Below are 25,280 nucleotides of genomic sequence, written 5' to 3' on the forward strand. Positions count from 1 at the left end.
ACGTGATTTTCCTGTAATATATGTACAGCAAAGTTTTCATTTGTGACTTTTTTTTATCAGTTTCTGCTTAAGCTCAACATGTCTGTTGTTTCTATTTGATCCTCTGTGGTCACACAGACTTGGTCATTTATTGCACACAGTAATTATAGTAATAACCGTTTAAAAACTGCATTTTCATAAGATACCAACCTTTTTTTTACGTAGCGTTTCTATAACTTTGGGAACCGATATTTTTTATTTGATATTATTCTTATCAAACATCTTTCATCGTCAGTTTCTCTTTGCCAAAGAGGTCAAGGTCACTCAAACTGTAGGGAGTCCTAGCTTTTGTGTTCTGGGCCATAAATGATCAATGACATCATATTAATAAGCCTTTTGTCATGGTTAACTGACTGTTTGGCCCTTTGGACTCCCTAGTCTTAAATATTTAGCAGTGAGTGATCGAACAGTTTTATATAATTGTCCATGCTTGTCTCTAAACACTGACATGCAGATAAATCCTTTTGTAATCCATCTTAATTAAATCTCCAACTGATTTGAAGTGATGTCAAAAAATTGTGCAAGCCTTGGTCTTTTATTAAACTGAGCCCAGAATGACCAACAAAGGATTTTCAGTTTACCAGTCATTAGGCTACTCAAAGGAATTTAGTAGTATTTGTTTCAGGTTTTAAGGCAAGTGAGAAAGCAAACAGTAAGTCCAAAGTCTGTTTAATGAATCTCGTAGTTTTAGTGAATATCTACAGAAAACTATCATAAAAATACAGCATCATGGAAATGTGAATATGATGAAAATGTTTAATTTTTTCCCCCAACAAGAGCAAAATAACAACATGAGGGTGTTTTATTGTATGTACCCGCTAAATCCAATCATAACAATGCAGAGTTTTGTAAAATGGTAATAATGCATCCAACGCAAAATACATCTAAAGTGCTTGATATGGATTTAAGATATTCTCTCAAGCTTTATTTAGCGGGCCTTTCTAATTTGACAATATAAAATACTGATTCAATAACATTTGTATCAGAGAATACTGAAACTATGGGAGTTTTCAAAGCCTAATTGTAAAAATTAAGCTTTGAACTAATCTACAATAAAAGCCCACTCATACCAAGCACTCAGTTCAGAGCAAAAACTCAATATTAATCTAAGAATTGTTTATTTGACAGCTTTAAAACAAAATGTAGCAAACAATCTTCACTGCATTTTATCAGAAAGACATTCTTACGAAAGTTTTCCACAAACCATTTTACTCCTCCGACAGGATTCATAATGTTACATTTTCAGCTTAACTGGGATCGTAAAAGGCTGAACTAAAACTGCAAATGAATGAATCAACCGCGGGAACAGTTGATTAATGGAAACATCTCAGCAGCTGAACACTCAGACTTCCTATCGACACATTATGTGGAATTTTTGAACAAACCACTAGATGAGCAAAAGCGTCACAAGGGAAGACAAAGTGTTAAAAGCCCAAACAAGTTATTAGTTTCAATTCCATGATTATAAATACACTGCCCCCCCCCCACGCTACACACTCACTCACACACTCATAGGTTTATGCATGTACACAGAATGTTACAGTAGTCCATGAATGACCTGAACCTTATGATGCTTATTTTTCCAGGCAGACAGAAGTGACAGGAGCGTCAGTCACTTCTCCACTATGACGCTGCCACTTGGGTTAACGGTTCCTCCAGGTACTGCACCAGGGCCTCTGCCTATACAACACAACATACACAGAATAGCGTTAACAACAATTACCTCCTAGCTGTTTAATGTCTCTGAACAATCAGTCGAGTTGCAGTTTACGGTCAATGTCTGTCCAATATGGCATGACTTCATCTTTTGATCCTTTTAGACATTTCTGTGAAAGTGTCATAATAACCATATGAGTTCTTGAGTTTTAGTCAAAAACATGATTTTATGGAGGTCACATTGACTTTTGACCACTACATTTTAATCTGTTCATCCCTGAATCCAGGTGCACATTTGTGCCAAATTTTGTGGTTTTCACTAATATGGGACAAAAAAACCCACATAGTGCCCCTGGACATGGCTGTTGCCATAAAATAACAAAGGCTGTATTCTGAGTGACAGGTAATGCAGGATTAGTAAAGCAAAAGTTTGACAGACAGAAATTGCATATCTTTGAGTTTTGGCACAGGCTCTTTTGCTACCTACATAATGCCAATAAATGTCAAATGAATTCACTTATTGTTGACAATGACGTGGTGGAGGTCGGGGACCATCAAAGGGCCCATTACGTATGTGCTTTAACCCCCAGTACACAAAAGAGCTTGGCAAGTACAGCAAACCACGAGGAATGCATGAAACACCCTGGCAGTGAAATCAGGACATTGGTTGTGTGGTAAAACCAAAACTCTCACCTTGGCTTTAAGCATTCCAAAGCCCACCGTCTCTTTGGCGTACATACACAGAAGTAGGTTGGCTACACGTGTGATGGCCACTCTTCCCTCCTGAGAGAGAAAACAAAGTGAGAAAAGTGCCCCTGTTCACACTGTTCACGTCTCACTCACCGATCATGTACCTGAGAACAACTGCAAATGGTTTTGGAGGATATTCACTACCTACCATACAATCCATGAGTATGAATTTGAGTTTGTCTTCGTTAAAGGCTTGGTGGCCGTTCTTGTCGTAGGCCGCCCAGATGTTGCTCGCGATGGCGGCTGTCACCCGTGCGTCAGTGTCCCCGTACCCAGAGTAAGCCAGGAGGGAACCTTCATTATTCAGCAGGCTGGTGAAAAATGAAAAGTTTCATATTTCAGTATGGAGCAGATGAACATGTGAAATGATTTAACTATAGACTGTCATTGTATGGACTCATAGACAGATCATAATTGAACTTTTTTCTACAAACTTAATCATAGTATATACTGTATTTAGATTAGATTAGATTAGATTAAACTTTATTGTCGTTGCACAGAGTACAAGTACTAGGACAACGAAATGCAGTTTTAGCATCTAACCAGAAGTGCAAAAGAAGCAGTAAAGGTGCAGTGCAAAGTGCTGGATAAATAACAGTATAAATAATAAGAAAAAAATAAAAAATAACAGTATGAGTAGTATATGAAGCAATAATGAAACTGTCTGGACTATGTCACTTTAACAAACATGTGAGTTGTTATGACATATGTTGCAGTTTATCTTTGCAAGTTTCATTAAACTAGATGTAAAAACACTTTTTGAATTGGCAAAAAGAATATACAAAAAAAATAAAAGCATCCTTAAAAATGCAGGATTAGATGAAATTAAAATAAATTGACCTAAACTCTCTGTAAATGATTGCATCTAGACAGTACACATTAAAATAGTGCAAACAGATATCACAGTGGTTTAACAGAAGCCCACCATTGTAACCATTATAACAACAACAACAACAACAACAACAACAACAACAACAACAACAACAACAACAGACTGTACAATGGTGAAACAGCCTCTCACTCCTGCACCAGGTGGCATGAGGCCAGCAGGCTGCTGCCCGGCTGTCTGTACTCACAGTGTGCTCTGGACTCCGTTCGTGTTCGCCTGGCTGAGGACCTGCGTTAAGGCTTTGGGTCGTAACATCACGACTCACTCACTAACATCAGTGTGTAAGCACTAGTGAAAGCCCCTTAAAGTGTCAGGAAACTCCTCTGCCAAACACAAGTCCAGTCAGCTGACGCTTACTTCCTCTTCCGGGTGAGTTCTCAATGCATTGTGGGAAATGTAGGCATCAGTTTATTTGATTATTTACACTGTGTGTGACTTAAAAGTTTGAGTGTTTACATAATATTTACTATCTGACTGACATATTTAATATTTATATAATATACTGTTTCAACATTTGCATACAAATATGCAATAATAGTTATAATAGTTATTCTGTCTGTATATATATGTGTGAGAAGTATTTAGTCAAGAGTGCATTACAGTTTACTTGATTATTTAAACTATGTGTGACTTAAAAGTTTGAGTGTTTACATAATATTTACTATATTTAATATTTATATAATATACTGTTTCATCATTTGCATACAAATACACTGTGCAATAATAGTTATTCTGTCTGTATATATATGTGTGAGAAGTATTTAGTCAAGAGTGCATTACAGTTTACTTGATTATTTAAACTATGTGAGATTTATAAGTTTTAGTGTTTACATAATATTTACTATCTGACTGACATATTTAATATTTATATAATATACTGTTACATCATTTGCATACAAATACACTGTGCACTAATAGTTATTCTGTCTGTATATACAGTATATATGTGAGAAGTATTTAGTCAAGAGTGCATTACAGTTTACTTGATTATTTAAACTGTGTGAGACTTATACGTTTTAGTGTTTACATAATATTTACTACATTTAATATTTATATAATATACTGTTTCAACATTTGAAATACAAATACACTGTGCACTAATAGTTATAATAGTTATTCTCTCTGTATATACAGTACCAGTCAAAAGTTTGGACACACCTTTTTTTTCTCTACATTGTAGATTAATATTGAAGACATCCAAACTATGAAGGAACACATATGGAATTATGTGGTAAACAAACAAATGCTCAACAAACCAGAATATGTTTTATATTTTACATTCTTCAAAGTAGTTGAATGAGAAGGTGTGTCCAAACTTTTGACTGGTACTGTAAAATATTTCAGTTATTGTGGATTCTTTAGATTTTATTGCTTATTTGCTATTTATACTTATTTTTGATCTTGGCTTTTTTTTTACCTATGTCTCTTGTTTGCACTATACCCTATGCTGCTGTAATCCTGTATATTTCCCCGCTGCGGGACTAAAAGGATTATCTTATTTTATCTTCACCATATTTTATTGTATATTTTCATATTTCTATTTTTAAATTATGTCTTTATTATTGCACTGTTTGTTATTTACTGTACGCACCAATTAATCACCGAGCCAAATTCCTTGTATGTGTTTATACCGTACTTTTCAGAGTGGAGTACTGCATTGCATCATCTTTCGTCTGTTATAAACACATAAAGAAGGGGCAATAACAACATACAGGTCATTTTACTTTTAATAATTAAAACAATTGTGTTGTTATAATTGATAAAAGGCACGATACAGACTTGTATGGTTACTGGAATAGTAGTTCTGGTAAGCTACATTTACTTAATTCAATTCTTCCTCCGCCACTGCATAACTTTACAGATTACTATTAGTGACTATTACATTATTTAAATGTATTTTATTTCTAAAGGAAGAGATATAGAGGCCTTACTTGGGAAACCTTTCAGATATCACTGGACACAGCAAACAACTTGTTACAGGCAAAAACATACTGCTAGGACAAATGGAAAAATTCAATCAAGGGTTAAATTCAACAAACCAAAGTGAGTAAATCATTCACACATATTTAGAATAGACGAGACAAATTGCAAATTATTTATTGGACTGGAAAAAACTGTTTTGGCTACTTTGTCCATATAGGGAGACATGCAAAATTAGATTTCACAGATTATTTTTCAATAAATTGCAGAACCCAACATGGCAACAATGGCTTTCAACAATTTCTATTGAGTAATCCAAAACCATAATTAATCACAGTATCATTAGGGCATTGACACTTCATAGAGACACCGTTTTATAGATTAGAACCAAAAAATCTAAATGTTTGGAAGTGGAAGTTTATTTACTTTTACACTGTTAATCGACAGGAAATCAACTTGAAACAAACCAGTTTGCTAACAAAGTGAATTCCAAGGACATGGTTTTGACTAGAGGTTTCTGATGTGCGGTATATGTTATTTTTAAGGCGATATTGTGTTTCTGGGGCTTCCTTTGTAGAACAATTTATAGATTAAAACAATTCGATGAAAATGTTTTGGCTTAATCTGCAAATGAAAAACCTGACAAATGTACCTGAGGAAAATCGCTGCTAAATGTTCCCATTGTCCAACCCTCTCCCCACACACACATTACACACATTTGGTCCTAGAATCCAAACCCAATCCTTTAACATTTACGCAGCATTTCCAAGCACCTGTCAGGGTACAAAAAAAAAGAAACCTTGAAGAGAGATAACTTAGATAAATACCAGACAAGAGAATGAAAAAAAACAAAAAAAAAAAAACATGTAAAAACAAGCAAAGAAGACCATCATCCAACCTACTGCAACAACGACCAAATTAGAAACTCTTTATCTAACCATGTAAATACAATCTGTTAAAATTAAATAATGTAAATCTAAGTAACAATTAAAAGTTAACTCCTTGGTGACCTCCAGTGAATGAGCACTTGCCATGTCAGAAATCATCTCCGGCTGCACTGGATGGGAGTTACTTATTGGTCGGCAACAGTGAAAGTAGTGGCGTTATTCAACAGCAGCAGTACTGGGACAGAATAGAACCAATTCTGTTAGAAACCAACCTTCGTCAACCTCTCCCACTTATTTCCCAACCTCCCTGTTGATACTTCCTATGATTTACAGATCAGCTAGATAATAAAGGGATATCTGGGTGTCAGGTCAGTCTTGCGTTTGATGTAGCACTTCATTCTTGTGTTAACTTCTTTTTAAATCTCCCATTCCAGTCCACAACTCTACCAGTCTTCCACCTTGTGTGAGTTAGGCCAGCAGTCTCTCGATGGCGGCGTTGACGTCCCCTCCGGTAGCGATGAGTGCCTGCAGGTTGGCCTGGCGGTCGATGAAGCCCATGGTGTTGAGCTGGTCGAGCTGCTGCTGGAAACGAACCTCGGGGGTGAGGGAGGAGGAGGAGGAGCCTCCCTGTGAGGGAGGAGACGACGCATGAGGTCAGAGTCAGATACGGCTTATTTACAGAGGTAGACCTCTTTCATTCAGATTCGGATTACAGGTTTCGTCTAGTGAGTGAAGAGACCTCACCAAGTGTTTATTCATACTAGAAGATTTCGACACATTTGCTTTTCAAAATATAACCAAACTGGCATCGAGCACTTTAAGCAGTAATTCTACTAACTCCCACTTTATGCATAATGTATTCATCAAAATATAGACAAACTCATCCTCCCACACAATGTCATATTTTAAGTGTTGGGACCTTTTCACCTTCAAGAACAACAGAAGAGTCATTCGACTCATTAACCAAAACCTTTACTGACAATTTAAGCGCTTTTATCACTTACGCCGTCTCTGACACTTCATCTGCGTTCAGTAATTAAACTTCAACTCACACTTTGAACCCTTTCAGATCATCACTTTCACTTTGAACGAAGAATAAAATACAAATAAAACTTTAAACTCCTGCTACTTCCATTGTTCTTACACAATACACTAACTGCTTTCAGTGCTTAAACTTGAATTTACATTCATTTGTTCCAGAATTTCCACTTCAACTGACACTTATAGAGTTGACTTCTACTGAATCTTCACATCCCTTCTTAACTTTTTCCAATTAAACTGATTCTTCATGTTAAATCAAAACATTCATATTTCTTGACAACCAAATATAAAAAATAGGATTATCTATTAGTCAACAATCCTTTTAAAGCTTTTAAGAGGTTGACAAGAAAAAACCAGAATCAAAACTGGCGGAACTTCAACAAATGTCTAGAAAACATTGAGTTAGAATCATTGAAAAATATAAAAAAAAGAACGTTGCTCTGATGGTAGAAAACAGACAAATTTGTTAGATGAAACATACTGTTGGCCTTCCTCCTCCGAACATCTGTAACATCTGCTGGAGGAGCTGTTGGTCAGAGGGACTGGTGGCTGAGGAGGGGCTGGTTCCGGTTGCCATGGCAGGAAGCTGAGGGTTCTCTAGGGGGATGCTGACCCCTGTGGCTGGAGGAACTGTGAGACCTCCAGGAGACAATCTAGAGAGGGGAAGAAGATGTCAACAATCCAGAAATCTGTGGCAATGAATTTCACCTAAATATACTGTGACTTTAATGACCAGTACCAATACTTACCAACTATTAAATAGAATTCATAAATGATACGTAAAATCTGCAGGGTTTAGCTATTACGTTTCCTTAGAAAAGCAAAATTCTAAGCTTTTGTGATCTTTTTCTTATCATGATTTAAATGACAGAAGGAAATTTGATTAATTCTGAGTTGACGACCAAATTAAGACAATTATGCAAGGTTTAAGTAGTCGATTTAGAGCAAATAGCCTTACCTGGACATGAACCCCGGGGCTTCTGTCTGTAAGGTCTGCAGGCCCTGTTGGATCTGTACGAGGGCCTGCATGGCTCTGGGGTTGGTCATCATAGACATAGTTTCTGGACTCTGAATCTGCTCAATGACAAACATGACACAAGTCAACTCCAAACCCAACGGGGTCTCCAAAGACCTGATAGATGATATTTTATCTTGTGTACAGCAGATAACAATTTGGATGTCTGCATACATTCTCCACAGAGAATTGTAAACCCTGAGGATGCTCTCAGGGTTACTAAGCATTCAGTCCTGGTTATGCATCATTGCTGGATCCCTTGACAACTGTGTGGTCTGTCAAGGGACGAGAGGATGTAAATGACAAAAACAAGCAGTGAGGGCTGAGGAAAAAGCAAGTCAGTCAAGCAACTAATGTCTCACTAGACTGTTGAGTTCCATCTGTATTGCAGTTGAACCTGGGATTGTATTTCTTGCAGAAAATATTAAATAAAACAATAGGACAACAAATTACACAAAAACAACATTGAAAAAAAAAACATTTTCAAAATCACATAAAATATGCGCAAGCAAATGGTCTGATACAACTTAGGTTGAAACAACAACAGGAGAAGAACAGATGATACCAATATGGTTTGTATCCTCAATAAAAAATAGACAACTGCAACATATGGACATAAACCCAGTGGTGAAAGAAGATCATAAGAACAGTGTGAAAGTAAGTGGAAAAAAATAACAGTGATGTAAAGAGCATAGCTGCAAACTCAAACTGGTTAGAAAAGGGGACACTACTTGCACAAGCTCACGTTCTGTAACTTAGTAAAGCAACATTTCAAATAACAGCAACAACAAACTGTTGGCATAACAAATATGTTGTCAAGCTCACTCTGATTTCCCCTGGCGTAGTGCCGACCACCCAAAAAATAAAAGTCCGGTGCCACTGTTATCATTCAAAGTGTTAAATTAACCGAAAGGCGGCATGTTTACAGCTGTGAGAGAAAAGAGTAAAAGCCAGTTTGGGGAACAACCGTGGGAGGAATCTGATGTACGGCTGCAACTTCAAACACCAGACGTGCAATTTAATGATTGGACATTTATTTAGCTCTTTGTGTGTTTCAGGGAACCATCATGAGCAACCCTGCACTGACCTGTCTCATGAGCTCAGGGTTGCTGAACATGCTGGAGACGTCCGGGTTCCGTCCCATGAACTGCTGCATCTGAGGATTGCTCGCAAGCATCTGTCTCATCAGGTCTGGGTTGGACATCATGTTCTGCACCATCGGGTTGCCCATCATCTGCGTAAGCATTTGAGGGTTGGACATCAGCTGACTCTGCACCTGCTGCTGCATCTCCATGAAGCTGGATGAACCCATGCCCAGACCTAACAAGCCGGACAGGTCACCGAGTCCACCTGAGGAGGAGGAGGAGGAGGAGGAGTAAAGCCGGAGATAAGTTCCTTGCAGGTATGTGGACATGTTGACAGGGAACTCCATTATAATCATATTTCTAGTATAGAACATAATTGTGTTGGTCCTTCAAAATGTATGTATGTTTATAAAGTCCTACATTTATGATGGTATCTTGTAAAAAGTCTGTGTAGAAATAAGTATGAACATTTTGATTGAATTCAAATTTGCAAGAATACTGGATTCCAGTTCAGTCATATAAAAAATAAGCATAATTTCCCTGTTTGAACTTAATGGTTGACCAATACTGAACACTGCATATGCCTGTTGCTTAGTGTATGTGGCGTTTTAAGTCATTCATGTTTTGTGAATGGCTTATAATGTGCACAGTGTCTGATACGCTTGTTCTGAAGGCTCATCGTGAAAGACAAATTCCCTACGGGGCCCTAATGGTTTCTATTCATGCCTGAACAATGACTTACAGGAACGTATGGGAGACAAGGAGAAAGAAAAGACAAAGGGATGCATATGGATTCAGATGTTGTCTTTTCACTGTGTGGATCTGTGGTGCGTACTTTGCAACCCTAATTGCAACGGCATATCTATCACCAGAATTTAACACACTGCAGTGCAAAAAGCAAGCAAGTCATTCTAAAAATGTATAAAATGCATACCCATTGCACTTGCAGGAGGTGTTGGTCTCTGACTCGTGGCACTTCCTGCTGCGGTGGTGTTGGTGCTGCTGCTGCTGCTGCTGCTACTGCTGCTGCTGCTGCTATTTTGAGCTGCTGCCGAACGGGAACTTGTCTGAGACGTGCTGTCACCTGTCGATCTTCAGAGAGAAAGCAACCATCAAATAAAACTCTGACCAGATAACTCTTGATGAGTTGTACACATAGATAGGGATTTACAAAGCCTAATGAATGATAATGATTTACCATAGAATACATTTTCCTACTACACATGCATTGTACCGGTACTTACTTTGGGGCATTCTTGATGACAAGATGAACGGTCAGGCCATCTTTGATACCATGCTGGTTTAAACTATCACCATCCTTCAGAATCTTTCCAGCAAATATCAACACCAGCTGGTCCTGCTGGGCCTCAAACTTTTTGGATACCTCCTGTTTGAACTGGACAAATGAGACAAGAGCAAGGGAAGATTACCAACAGGGAAAAGCTAAGTACAACATCCACTAGTTACTGCATCAATTTGTAAATTTGCAGCCCGTTTTTGAAGAGGGTGCTGTGTCAGAATTTGTAGTTCTGAAAATGTAGTTAGTCATCTACAATGTGCACTTAATGTGGCGGCTGTGTCGTAGTGGAGAGCAAGGCAGTTCTCCAATCAGAGGGTCGGTGGTTCGATACCCGGCTTCGGGCAAGACACTTAACCCCAAGTTGCTCCGAAGGTTTGCCATCGGTGTGGACTGGATGTTGCATGAATGTTAGTTAGAGTCTGATGGTGGCACCTTGCATGGTAGCCTGTCATCAGCGTGTGAATGGGTGAATGATATGTAATATACTACTGACTGTAAGTCGCTTTAAAAGCATCTGACTGTAATGTAATGTGAACATTGGAGACAAGAAACTAAGTCCAGACATTATGTACAAATGGATGCAGGGATGCAACTCCTCTGATGTTTTCAAGGTTACATTTGTTGATGACATGGTGACTAATGGTGAGATCACTGATGATGAAACAATGTATCATGGATGTGTGGGTTGTTTATCGATGTCAGGTTAGTTTTTAACCAAGAAAAGTCCATTTTTTCCCAGCTAAATACCAAGAAAACCAACAAAATTATTTTTTATTTCAGACCAACCAACAAAAATCTATTAATAGTGAATATAGATATCTACCGGACCCTTCAGACGTCCCAGTATACGTGTGATATGACAAATGTTTCACTTTTATTTTGTTGTAAATCACATCTGATATCTGTCTTTAACTGTGATGCATTTTATTCTGGTGTCTTAAGATATTAAACAAAAACCAAATTATTATATATTATATCAGTAATGTTAATTCTTTATTTAGTGATGTTGGTAGGACCCCACCCAGAAACTATCAGCGACCTACGTCACCATAAAGTGACGTAGGTCATCAGACACAACTCAAGCGTTAGAAGCGTGTGAGTGACGTCAGCTGTCAGTTAACGTCTCGTCAATTATCGCGATATTACAGAAGTTGGAACGTGAGCTACGCAGGTTCGTTACTTTACGGCAATTGTCGTAAATGCACAAACGCGATACTTGTTGGGAGGTTCAACGTGATTTTAAAAAATAAAAAAAATAAAAAAGGTTGATTCCGCGCCAGGACAGTTAAAGAAAGTGACGTTTTGACCTTTCCCCTAATGATTGCGAGGAAATGTCTCGTGATGGTAGCGTAACATCCGCTGGCGCTTGTTGAAAATGGTGAAGTGACGCACCTGGGAGACAGAGGAACCTTCTGGAATTGAAATATCCTCTTTTCCATTAGGCGTTTTGACGGTCACCACCATCATAGATGCTCCGGGAGCAACATTTTCATCCATGTTGTCATCCTCCGTACGCTCCGTGCTGCTTTTCTCCGCCATCTTTACTAATGTTTCTCTCTCTCTTCTTCTGCGTTACTTCCGGTAGTCTTCTTTTTCTTCTTCTTCGGTTTTATGGCGCGTAGCAACCAGCGCTGAGGGGAATTACCGCCAACCACTGTGTTGGAGTGTAGACTTGGGTTATGTATAACCCTATCCAAACAAGCATATAACAAATAAAACAATATTTCACAAAACAAATATTTTTTTATCAGCCAGTTTCCACTCAGTTCTTCCACTTCTTCAACAGCTTTCTGATTTCCCTCTTGATGTTTCTCTTTCTCAGGCGTACTTTTTGCAGTTGAAAAATTACATTCTCCACTATATGAGGTACTATCTCATAATTATCAGTTACCATTGCTGCTGACTTCTGCTAATATGTTTTATGCTTTTCTGTTTCATTCACCCAAAGTACCTACAGTACAAACACTAGATCACAGCACTCTGAATAGATATTATTTGTTAGGTACTATCTCATAATTATGAGATATACGATCTCATAATCTCATAATTATGAGATAGTATCTTATGAGATATAGGAAGTCATTATGTTGAGAAAGTTTCTCACTATAATGATTTAGGGGATCTTTATTTGTCATCCCAGTGGCACTTGGGGAAACTGCAAAGGTGGTGTAGCTGTTATGCTGTAGGCATACAGGCCATTCTACTATGACTTTATTACATGTCTCTTGCTCCTTTTACACAGCTCCATGCAAAACTCCAACATGTAAGAAGTACCTTTAAAGTGGGATGTCAATCTTGCAGCATGCCCTTAAAATTTGCCTAGTAGTTCATCATTAACTGAGCAGACACAATAGTCGCTTTGAAAGAGTCCCATTGTTCATTAGTTAAACACATTTTGGGATAAGGAAGTCGTGAATGATGGAGGGAATTAAATCATGTTGTTACTTTGATTTTGTTCTTATCAATACTTTTGTTATACATATCACTGAGCTTGAGGACGTTTTCTAATATTTTACTTCATTAAAAGTATCAGTTCCACTCTTAAAAATACTCTTTTAGCCTATAAGTAAAATTCCTGTATTGATTTAGGGGATCTTTATTTGTCATCCCAGTGGCACTTGGGGGAACTGCAGGGGTGGTGCAGCTGTTATGCTGTAGGCATACAGGCCTATCTACTATGACTTTATTACATGTCTCTTGCTACTTTTACACAGCTCCATGCAAAACTCCAACATGTAAGAAGTACCTTTAAAGTGGGATGTCAATCTTGCAGAATGCCCTTAAAGATTTGCCCTTCTTCGGTTTTATTGCATGTAGCAACCAGCGCTGAGGGGAATTACTGCCAACCACTGTGTTGGAGTGTAGACTTGGGTTATGTATAACCCTATACAAACAAGCATATAACAAATAAAACAATATTTCACAAAACAAATATTTTTTTATCAGCCAGTTTCCACTCAGTTCTTCCACTTCTTCAACAGCTTTCTGATTTCCCTCTTGATGTTTCTCTTTCTCAGGCGTACTTAGTGCAGTTGAAAAATTACATTCTCCACTATATGAGGTACTATCTCATAATTATCAGTTACCATTGCTGCTGACTTCTGCTAATATGTTTTATGCTTTTCTGTTTCATTCACCCAAAGTACCTACAGTACAAGCACTAGATCACAGCACTCTGAATAGATATTATTTGTTAGGTACTATCTCATAATTATGAGATATACGATCTCATAATCACGTAATTATGAGATAGTATCTTATGAGATATAGGAAGTCATTATGTTGAGAAAGTTTCTCACTATAATGATTCAGGGGATCTTTATTTGTCATCCCAGTGGCACTTGGGGAAACTGCAAAGGTGGTGTAGCTGTTATGCTGTAGGCATACAGGCCATTCTACTATGACTTTATTACATGTCTCTTGCTCCTTTTACACAGCTCCATGCAAAACTCCAACATGTAAGAAGTACCTTTAAAGTGGGATGTCAATCTTGCAGCATGCCCTTAAAAATTTGCCTAGTAGTTCATCATTAACTGAGCAGACACAATAGTCGCTTTGAAAGAGTCCCATTGTTCATTAGTTAAACACATTTTGGGATAAGGAAGTCGTGAATGATGGAGGGAATTAAATCATGTTGTTACTTTGATTTTGTTCTTATCAATACTTTTGTTATACATATCACTGAGCTTGAGGACGTTTTCTAATATTTTACTTCATTAAAAGTATCAGTTCCACTCTTAAAAATACTCTTTTAGCCTATAAGTAAAATTCCTGTATTGAAATTGTTACTTCAGTAAAAGTGTCTAGAAAAGTGTCTATATAGTATAAGTATAATCAGGACAAGTAACTCAAAGTATTTAAAGTAAAAGTATTCATTGCAGAAAAATGTTCCCTGTGACTTTGATTTAAATTCACTATTCATTTCAGCTGTACTTGTTTATACTGTTGGGGAGTTTAATTTATGAAAAAACGTTGTATTTCATGAACTCTGCATATGTTTTGTATGCAAAAATCTTAATTTGTAAAATAACTAAAGCTGCCAGATAGATGAAGCAAAAAGTACAATATTGTCCTTTAAGGTGTAGTGGAGTAGAAGTATCGATAACATGAAGAGAAAAGACGAGTTGCTCCAGTACTTGAGTAAATGTACTTATTATTTATTTAGTCAAAAACCTAATCAATTATGTGATAAAGATGACAGCTGAGTCATTTAGTTTTTTGTTGTGCTGGTTTTGCTGCTTGCATTTGAGATAATACTTTAGAAATCAGGTCTAATATGATTAAATTTTTTTTTTTTAGCAACACGCCTTTTTAATCTCACACCACAATCTGTAAAAACATGTTTGATTGTTCAACATCGAGAACAATCAGCCTGGATTACATAACTGACATATGTCGTCAACACCTAGAATTTTGCAGATAACCAGGCAATATAAATTACGGATGTTTTTGTTGAGTTGACCACATTCTGACCATCTGAGGGACTTGCTGTGAAATCCTTTCTGGGTGTAAGGTATAGTACGAAAGGTTGATTCATTTTACCTGATACTGTTAATGAAAACTTTTCCAGTGCGCTTACTCATGCCTTACCTTAATTAAAAATGATATATCCATGTGTTTTTTATTCCAAATAAGTGATTTTGATAAATGCATTATTTTTTATTTTATTTTACTAGATTGCTCATCTTCTTGCAAGAATGAAGGCCGGTCACAAGTGTCTGCTTTTCTACTTTACCCTGCTCTCTGCCACGTAAGTAAGATATTAAAGGTTTGCAGGCAAAATACAAGATTGTTTTTAGGCTGCAATTTCTTGAAAATCCCAAAATCTTATTCTGAATCATCAGCTTGTTGTGCCATGGAAAAGACCCGTTCTTCAATGACGATGCAAACCTCATACTCCCGGGGTCCTACACTATTCCATGGATGGCGGGCATTCAGGACTTCCGCGACCTCTCTCTCATCACCTTCCCCGGTTCCCATGCCACCATGTCCCTGTACGGAGGCCCAGAGGTGGAATGCCAGGCCTGGTCCCTGAACAATCAGCTCAGGGCCGGCATTCGATTCCTTGATCTCAAGGTGTTCGGACTGGGCGACACCCTCTATGTCATGCACGGGGTGGTGTACCAGCGCAGCACCTTCAAGCAGGTCCTAGACACTGTCCGAGCCTTCCTGGCAGAGTTTAAGACCGAGGCTGTGCTCATTAGGGTCGAACCAGAGTCTTTTGAGAAGAATGATGTCAATGAAATGGTGCAGAGTCTCATTGGCAACGACCAAAATGTCTGGGTGGACCCTGGAATGCCAACCATGGGTCAGATCAGGGGCAAAATAGTCTTTTTACAGAAGAGCACATTCACACTAGGAATTCCCTTCATAGAAACAAACGGGAAAGATATCAAAGAGGTTACCGACGTTAATGATAAAGACAACAGGATCATCAAGCAGCTGAACATGGCCAACGAAGCTTGTGGGGGTGATAACGCTATTCTGACTTACAGCAGCGGCTCTGGCTTCGGTACCTTTACGGGAATGTTTCTGACTCCAAAGAGAGTGGCTGAAAGGGTTAACCCCTGGCTCAATCAATACATCAGGCAGTTCTATCCTAATAAGCCCAGACCATGCTTTGGTATCATTGCCATGGACTTCCCCGGCATCGACCTCATTCAAACTGTTATCGATATCAATTTGAACTGGTGGTAATTATGTACCATTGTGTGTTTGAGAGGTTGAGGGTTTGAATCTAATGGATCATTATCACATGTTTCCTGTATCTTTCCCATTGCTTGTCTCTGTAAACACATCGATGTAACTGAATTACTGGAAATACAAAATTGCATCTGATAACTGAAAGTCTCTTTTGTCTTTGTTGGTTGTCTTTGAACTGTGTCATTTTGGAGCCACTTTATACATAGTATAAATATAATGCTGCCTTAATGTGCTCCTTATAAATGTAGTGTTTTAGATAAAAGCAGCAATACTATATTGGAAAAACCCTACTTTACAAGTAAAAAAATGCAGGCATTCAAATCTCACTTTAGTAAAAGGTACATAAGATAAGATAAGATAAGATAAATTAAGATAATCCTTTATTAGTCCCGCAGCGGGGAAATTTGCAATAAGTACTATAAGCAAAATGTACTTTCAGTATCAAAACACGTTATACCAAGCGGCTGCTGTCGATGTTATTAATATATTATATTATTAATATTACAGCTTCATACATGTGTAAAAATCTTTAAATGTAGCTTGTTGAAGTTATTTCATTATACTGCTGGGTCGTTTAATCTACAACAATGGATCACATTTAAAACAAAAGACCTAATCATATGTTTTGCATGTAAAAGAAAAAATGTAATGAAGTTAAAATTACAATAATTCCCTTTTGGAATGTTGTAAAATCTGAGTATGAAGTAGCAAAAAATGAAAAATCTCAAGTTAAGTATCTGAGAAACCCAAAACTGTTCTGAAGTACTTTTTTAGGAATTTGAATTAAAGAAGTGTTTCTCAGGGAAGGGCTGAGTTTCTGCTTCAGGACGAGGGAGGTAACATGGTGCAAATCTTTCCTCCTCCTCCTCCCAATATTAGGAACTGTACAATAAATTCCCAGACGGACGCAGTTTAAGGTGAAGCTCAACCAATAGTCACTGCTTAACTTAGCTAAAAAACAGATAAGACTGTCAAAGAAACATTCATATTAGAAAATGTTATTAATCTTTTATGTTATATATAATGTTTCAAAATGTTTTACGGTTGAGAAAAATGTGTTTATTGTATGTTTAGGATATTTCAAACATGATTTAAACAGGATTGTATAATTATTGAATGCAGATCATTCAGAGTTAATGGAGAGAGCGGGTAGATTAGTAGATTTGTTTCTTTTTCCAAAGGTCATTGTTTTATTCATCATGGAATTAATCATCTCAATGAGCTGAGAGGTGTTGGTAAAGCTCCCATTGAGACTTGGGAAAGCACCCAGACTTTAGTTGGTCAACAAGAATATCTGTCATGAGTCATAACATTATCTTTTAGCAAAAGAAACAGATGGATGGAGCAGGACATGCTTTCATGGGCTCAACCTTTGCAGAGCATAATCTGTTATTAGTTACAATTAACTTAAATAAAGAGGTGAAGAATTCTAGAATTAATATTAAATTAGAGAACAACATTTGTTTCAAACCTCAGACTTTCTCATTGTCACAACACAACAAATGTTGGATTCAAACAGACAATTTTAAATATTTAAAAACCTTCCTTTATTCGACAGGTTTCAACAATGGTAGACATGTGCTTTTTTTTTGCACAAAGACCATGTTGACATCTTGAACTGCAGTCTCATGTTCAGCATTTGTTTCCTTTAGAGGTCATTTTGTTTAGTCTATATTCACTACAGAACACAGGCATTTCAAAATATATATAATTTCATGTTTTCGCCATCCAGGCGGAAGAGACAATTAAATAATAGCTCTTACTGAGAGACTTATCAGCTTACCGAAAGTTTCTGCACCTTTTGATAAGACTGGTTTATCTGGGTGAGAGCTGTTAAGATTTGTCACCTATCGCAACTTACCAGATAAAAATCTGATATACAAGAGAACACAAGAGTGTAGCAAAGTATTGCATGAATTGGGAATACTGTAAAACACAAGTACTTCAAACTTCACTCGCGTATATTGGGTGTTTTCTTCTCTCTGATGAGTAATTATTATTGAATTATTGCTTAGCAGCTTAAGAAATGTCATCTTATTCTGTGTTCAGCCTCCGGAAGGGGGCAGGATGTCAGTAAACATGAACAATGGCGATGGGTTCTGACCTCTGACCCCAAATGTGCATGTGTCTGTGTCTCAGCACCAGAAGAGGGTTCAGGGTACTTCTCAGTGTATGATTATCTATTGATGAAGGTGTTTGGTAATTTGAGCTGTAAAGGCTTTTACTTGTTGTATTCCAACTGTGTCCCCTTCTGAAATAATTGTCACACAGTAACTGTCATTGTTAATGATATTTAAATAATATTTTACGCTTCACAGGTTATGCAGATTATGGTTGGGGTTACCAAAATTTGCCATGCATCATCCTCGGTTATAACAATGGCAGATCTTGGAAATTCATGGAGGACTGATGGCCTGTTTTTGGTAAGCAAGGTAATAATTGTAATTTAAGCAAACGTCACGCGTTTATCTCAGGAGTTTGGGTGCTTGTGAAGTAAGGCAGATAATCCAGTAGGGGGCGCCCCTTCACAAACAGTTCATTCTTATGGACCATTTGAATCCTTGGTCACATTCAAAACTTGAAAGTTATGTTTTGCATGTTTGTTTAAAAAAAAAAAAAAATAGGCATAAAGTACTTACCATGACTGTGTACCATTGTACTGCAATTAGGAATCATTATTGACATTTCAGGTGTGGTCACTTTGGGTTGTGCCTTAAAATGAAGTGTGGTTTTTTTTGTTGCTGTTAATTGAAAACTGTATTTAGAGAATGCAGTTTCCAGGACTCTACATAATATATAATTGAACAGTTAAATGAACAAAAAAAAAAAAAAATCTAAATAATAGGGCAGGGTTGTGTTGGGGGAACTTTGACCTCTGAACTTCTGGCTCCTGCTCTGCATGTCACTGCTGTATTTTTATTTAGTTCTTAGGTTGTAAAAATAGCTTATTATCCACACAAAGTACATGCATCTTTCTGTTGAGCTGAATGTTCATTAATGGGTTAAGTGTTATTGTAGTTCCTAGAGGGAGGTACTTCTGGGAACAGGTTGGCTCTATTCTCTCTACTTCCCTCTTCCAAACAACAACTGCGCCACAGCCTTAAACCAGCCAGACCTTTTAGGTGGAGAGCAATAGTTTAAGGTTTTTCTTCCACTCCAACAGACACAAGCAGGTACGTCATTTTTGTCATGTTTGATTCAATTTGTAAAGCAGCACAATTGAGTTTTATCCATTTTTTAAATTATTTTTTATTATGTACATGGCCCTGTACTGCTATAAGTAAATCCATACATTTAGGACATTCTTGTTAATGGCTGGATATTTTAAGTATAAACCAACCAGGGGATAAATAAACTATAAACTATAAATCCAATAAATAATAAATAATAAATAAATCCAATATGCGGGCGCAGTGCTGCCATCTGTGGCTGGACGCTGTATTACTAAAGTTCATGTTTGGAATCATTTTAAATTACACATATTGTATTTTAACAATATTAAAATACAATATGTAAAAGAAAAAGCATATATTTTTTGGGGAGTAAATTTTAGTTTCTATCAACCTGTTTTAAAGGTGAAAGTGCTTGTCGGTGTTCTGATAGTGCAGTATAGCCTCCGACCAGTGGTGGCAGCACTGAGCGCACCTTCCACAACAGGCAAAATACATAAAACTAAGCATTTGTTGACATGTTTTTTTTTTTTTACCAAAGCACTGAGGCTGAACATTAACTGATATATGATTTAATATTTAATTGGCGAATAAACGCACTTAACCTACATAATGCATGCAGACACACCTTTTTATAAGCAGACTTTGCTCATTATCATGATAAGCATCCTGCACTTTGTATTCACACTGAGTTCCCATTCTATTAACTTAAACTACTTTATTTTGTAATTTACATGAAGACATTTAAAAAAACCAAAACCAATATATTACTATAATTGTTACATAAGCTTATACACTATAGTGGAAAAGGTGTTATGCACATATAGTTTAACAAGAGAAGACAAACCCGCTCAAATTCAACCATACGATTCAGCAAATATTTAGTTTAAAGGTTAAGGAATCAGCATCATGACCTGATACAACAGATCCAAAGTTTCTATACTTTCTTGTCTCTTTCTGTCTACAGGAGCCGGCAGGATGTCTGTGACGATGACCAAGGGCGAGGGGGTCACTGTGTTAACTTTGACCTCTGACCCCCAAAGTGTTCTTCCTCCACTGTGCCAAATCCTTCGAGGCCTTTGCTACAGCCCCGTGTGCTGCTCTGTGTCTCAGCACCTGAGGAGGGTCCAGAGAAATTCCCAGTCAGTACTGGGGGTGAGTAACAACCTTAATTATGTTTTAAATTGCTTTGTTGACTTCTACTTGTTTTTGTATGCTACATTGCATTTATTTTTTCCACTATTAATTCCGATTTAAACTTTGAGTAAACAATTTGTTTTGGTGAAATAATTTAAAAGCTGAATGTATTGTCGTCATCACTTGACACTCACATTTTTAAGAGAGTTTTTGTCGGTGATGTTTTGTTTGAATACCTTCATTAAGAAAACACCATGAAACTATGAGAAGGTGGTCCAATGTCATTAACAGTAGGTTCTGCACCGCATTGTTGCTCTCCAATTAACTAAAACAGTGTCACCTGGTAACAGCAGTCCTACTGTACAGGCGTTTGTCGTTCATGCTGTGTTTCCTCCTCTGCAGGTTCTGCACATTATGGTCGGGTTGCTCAACATCGGCCTTGGAGCGATCCTTCTTTGCAGTCGTGTTTCTGGGTGGGTTTTGAGGGAAAGCGCGTTTCCTTGGTGGATCGGAGGATTGGTAAGCAAAATAATGTTGTATTCGTTCTTTTGTGTTCTAACCAAATTCCAAACGAGTTTTCATTAAAAAAGTTACATCTGTACTCCCAAAGTTATAGTGAAGACAAAGACAACTTTAATTGGGCTGTCCAGTTGCTTCCAAGGAGATCCACCTAACAGCTTTTAGGGATCAGAATCAGAAACAATTTTATGCCAAGTAGGGTTGCACATACAAGGATTTTGTTTTGGTGCATAACAATAAACAGTGTAAAAATCATAGGTTGTAAATGTACAACAGAAACAGGAGCAGAGCTGTACAGTTTACTGCTGCAATCTGCAATATATATGGGCAAAAGTTGATTGTATTAAGTACAGAAACATGTGCATGTGGGGAGATATTAAAGATGTGCATCAATTTAACATATAACGTCTAGCATCAGGGACGGTCTGGATACACACAAAAATCCTCCTTAGTATCGGTATCAGGTTCGATCAAAGCATATTTCAATTGTACTATGTTTTGACTAGCTAACAGAATTCTGCCTGAACCCAAGTAGGGCTGAGCAACATATCAATATTATATGGATGTCGTGATATGAGACTAGATATTGTGTTGGATTTTGGATATTGTAATATGGCATAAGTGTTGTATTTTTCTAGTTTTAAAGGCAGTAAAGTTATGCCATTTTCTGAAATTTACAGACAGTTCTTGCTTTTCCTTTATTGGCCTTTACTCACTCAGTTATTATATCCACATTACTGATGATTATTTATAAAAGAAATCTCATTGTTTAGATATTTTGTGGAGGCACCAATAGTCAACCCGGAAATATTGTCTCACTATTGATATTGAGGTATTTGGTAAAATATAAGATATTCGATTTTTCGCCCAGCCTTAAGCTGAAGTGAGTTATGTTATTGAACATCTTAATCTTTTAGATGACATTCATAAGTACCATGTGCTTTGTCTCTTGTCTGTCAGTGTAAGGTTACCTAGTTTCACTCAGTCAAAGATACTGGAAATGACATATGAGTTGTAGTATTTGTTTGGAGGAGTGAACATTTTTCTTTTTTTGTCTTTTCTCTCTCTAGATGATTTTGTTTGGCATCATTGGCATTGTGTCTGAGAAGTGCCCAAGTCCATGTCTGGTGAGTCGTTCATCCTCATGTTATTTTTAAAAGTAATATGTCATTTGATCTGCATCACATAGTCTTGTTTTTTTTCCCAAGACGAATACAATGGAGGAGAATCTTTTACATTGAATATGACCTGTCACCGAATAAGGTGGAAGAGATAATGAATAGAATATTAACACCCACATTGCCTCATATGTATGTATGTATGTATGTATGTATGTATGTATGTATGTATGTATGTATGTATGTATGTATGTATGTATGTATGTATGTATGTATGTATGTATGTATGTATGTATGTATGGCAGCCACCCAGCTGTAGAGGATGAAATAATCTGTGGCTTTTTCAAATTCCATGAGAATTAATTGCGTGGTGTGTTTTTGTGTCGTTGTATTTTAGGTCATCGTCAATGTGATCCTGAATCTAGCAGGAGTTGCTTTCTCCATTGCAGCCATCGTAGTCTACAGCATCAATATGGCAAACATAGGCATGTATTGGATGTGTAGGGAATCTAATTACAATTACGATTACAATTCACGCTACCGACACGCCACAACTACAACCGAATCTCCTGGGGACAACTACGTGGCGGAGAAATGCTTGGAGGGCAGAGAACTGGTTCTGGTAAGTGTGGAAAAGGTTTTTCTAGCCGTCAAAATACAAGTTGTATAACTGACGAGTGGAAAATTTAGGTTTTTATTATTTTACATTGTTTTAAAAGTTACCATCCATAATAACCATTTACACACTTATACCAAGGTTAGTATGAAGAAGCTCTCAGAATGAGGTTATAACAAGCTCCACTGAGAATAAAGTAATGAATATAAACCAGTGATGAATGAATTAGTCAATCAACAAAAAAATATTTTTATTATTCATTGATTGTTTAAGTTATTGATCAGATGAAAGTGCCAAACATGAGCTGGTTTCAGCTTTTCTATTTTTTTTATATGATTGTAAACTGCAAACCTTTTGGGATTTTATGACTCTTGGTTTGACAATTGGCTCATGGAATATTGTTACTGGCCTATTTATTTATTTATTATATTTTTTACAATATCTGACATTTCAGCGACAACACGCAATAATAATTGTACTCATCAAAGAAAGCTTTTAATTATAACTTACTATCTCTTAATTGGGAGAGTGCTTTCTTGGATCCATGAGAAAAATGTTATGTTAGTTACCAGTCACTGTTATTTGAGAGTAATATGTATGCGATTATAATTTGTATGATATTATATTCCATGAGTACCCAATAAATTAGTCCTGACAACATAATGCCGTTGTGTTGAGATGGAGGTGAAATAAAGCTGTCGTATCCTGCATGAATAAAAGCCAATTAGAAATACAAATATTAAGAAGGACCAAATGTGCTTGAATATTTTTAATGTTTTCTTGTGTCCCACCAGATGCTTATGAGAAGCATGAATGTTCTGCTGATTGTCCTGTCGGCCCTGGAGCTCTGCCTCGTCATCAGCTCTGCCGTTTTGGGGATCAAGGCTCTGAGGAGCAGGGAGAAGGGAGAAAAGGAGGTAAGAGTTTGCAAAATCACATCAAACTGTTAAACGGGGTTCGTTTATCCCTTAAAGTTTGACTGAACACAAATACTTTTCCCCTTTTTTTTAACGCTACTTCTTGTTTAAATGTTTATGTGTGAATGGCGCTTTAAGATTAGGAACCTCTGAACCCTCCTGTTCTTAGAGATTTGACTATTTCCGCACCTTTACTGATATTCATTTTCTCTTAATAGAAGACGGTTGACCCAGAACTCTACAAACCACTGCTGGAGGAAGTCACTAGTCACCCCACAGACTAAATAACACTCTCTGCTTTGTGCCTTCAGTTACCAGGTACTATAAACCTGTGCATCTATAACATAGATTGTACTGTTGCATTAATCATTTACCAAATTCAGCCTGTACGGTCTCTGCCAAATTCTGGGTCTTTTACAATAAGGATTGCTTTAAGATATTTTGCACTTATATTATAGAGCAATTTTTAATAACAACCTGAACTAAATTGTTTATGCTGCAGTGAATTTCATTCTCTGCTGATGGTTTAATAAACTGTTCCTGTTGATTATGATTTTCTATTGAATAATGTGCCTTATGTTCAGCTTGTTTGTAGGTCAAAGGGAGGTTTATGCACATGTGTTTGTGATGGACACACGTTGATGGACTTATGGGCCTGTTTGCTATTTTACATTATTAAGCCATATTAAAAAAAAGTAATCAAAACAATTGAGTGTTGCTTATATTTTGGTGTGTTTATGCTCTTTACTGTATATTAAACAATTGAATCAGTTTAATATCTAATTGTGTTCTTTATGTACAGATATAAGCGATGATTATAAAGAGAAGTGAGGGGTGAAGGAGATTATATATTTTGAAAAGATAAATATATCCCCCCTTTTTTAAATTCTGTTTCTGGAAGGAAGAATGAAATGAAAGTTAAATAAAGTAATTACACTCTGCTCAGCACCTTCAATCCAACTGATGTGAACAGCCATTTGAACGGCACAAATGTTTCTCAGGGTGAAAAATAGCAACTAACAAACACACACACACACACACACACACACACACACACACACACACACACACACAAATATCTACCCTCATATTAAACAAAGATAAAAATCAAAGAAGAATGTTTCTTCTATAACAGCACCTGCATTTTTTTCATTAAAGTGCAGTGTTGATTTACATTTTATTTTTACTTTTACAACTCATGTTTTTTGTAGTCTTTATTAGCCGCCTTATGTTCATATTTCTCAGTTTCTTCCTCTGGATGAGCATTGTATTCACAGAGCATGATACTTGTGTGATTGATGTCATGTGTAATCCGACCGGGGATTTCCAGTTTGTCCTTGGTTAAATTGCCTAATCACACCTGTTTTAATTTACTCATCATGCTAAAAACATACCGAATCTGTTAATCCGGAGTGCATTTGGATCAATTTTATGCTAATTTAGTGAATTCTAATTCAAACAGAAATCTTTTTATTTGCTAGTTTGGAGTATATTGAATCATAATTTATTCATTTCATC

The 25,280-nt window shown here is 37.0% G+C and overlaps 4 protein-coding genes across 4 annotated transcripts; 2 read left to right on the top strand and 2 right to left on the bottom strand.

The window, feature by feature from the left end:
- Window positions 1-715: 715 nt before the first annotated feature.
- Window positions 716-3,702, bottom strand: lamtor2 (late endosomal/lysosomal adaptor, MAPK and MTOR activator 2). The gene is made up of 4 exons (XM_054621925.1): window positions 3,522-3,702; window positions 2,594-2,756; window positions 2,389-2,478; window positions 716-1,719 (listed from the first exon to the last, which is right to left on the bottom strand). The coding sequence occupies exons 1-4, from the start codon at window positions 3,587-3,589 to the stop codon at window positions 1,663-1,665; spliced, it is 378 nt and encodes a 125-aa protein (XP_054477900.1). The 5' UTR covers window positions 3,590-3,702; the 3' UTR covers window positions 716-1,662.
- Window positions 3,703-5,415: 1,713 nt separating this feature from the next.
- ubqln4 (ubiquilin 4) lies at window positions 5,416-12,180 on the bottom strand. Its single transcript, XM_054621518.1, has 7 exons — window positions 11,975-12,180; window positions 10,527-10,678; window positions 10,217-10,374; window positions 9,285-9,547; window positions 8,141-8,256; window positions 7,664-7,835; window positions 5,416-6,768 (listed from the first exon to the last, which is right to left on the bottom strand). The coding sequence occupies exons 1-7, from the start codon at window positions 12,119-12,121 to the stop codon at window positions 6,610-6,612; spliced, it is 1,167 nt and encodes a 388-aa protein (XP_054477493.1). The 5' UTR covers window positions 12,122-12,180; the 3' UTR covers window positions 5,416-6,609.
- A 2,396-nt stretch (window positions 12,181-14,576) lies between these two features.
- Window positions 14,577-16,368, top strand: LOC129110188 (uncharacterized). The gene is made up of 2 exons (XM_054622378.1): window positions 14,577-15,332; window positions 15,427-16,368. Exons 1-2 carry the CDS (start codon window positions 15,280-15,282, stop codon window positions 16,277-16,279), a joined length of 906 nt encoding a protein of 301 aa, XP_054478353.1. The 5' UTR covers window positions 14,577-15,279; the 3' UTR covers window positions 16,280-16,368.
- A 2,815-nt stretch (window positions 16,369-19,183) lies between these two features.
- Window positions 19,184-24,534, top strand: LOC129109619 (uncharacterized). Its single transcript, XM_054621723.1, has 7 exons — window positions 19,184-19,458; window positions 20,423-20,610; window positions 20,995-21,111; window positions 22,182-22,238; window positions 22,627-22,851; window positions 23,640-23,762; window positions 23,981-24,534. Exons 2-7 carry the CDS (start codon window positions 20,434-20,436, stop codon window positions 24,044-24,046), a joined length of 765 nt encoding a protein of 254 aa, XP_054477698.1. The 5' UTR covers window positions 19,184-19,458; window positions 20,423-20,433; the 3' UTR covers window positions 24,047-24,534.
- Window positions 24,535-25,280: the final 746 nt, after the last annotated feature.

The sequence above is a fragment of the Anoplopoma fimbria genome, chromosome 20, assembly GCF_027596085.1.
Source record: "Anoplopoma fimbria isolate UVic2021 breed Golden Eagle Sablefish chromosome 20, Afim_UVic_2022, whole genome shotgun sequence".
NCBI lineage: Eukaryota > Metazoa > Chordata > Actinopteri > Perciformes > Anoplopomatidae > Anoplopoma > Anoplopoma fimbria.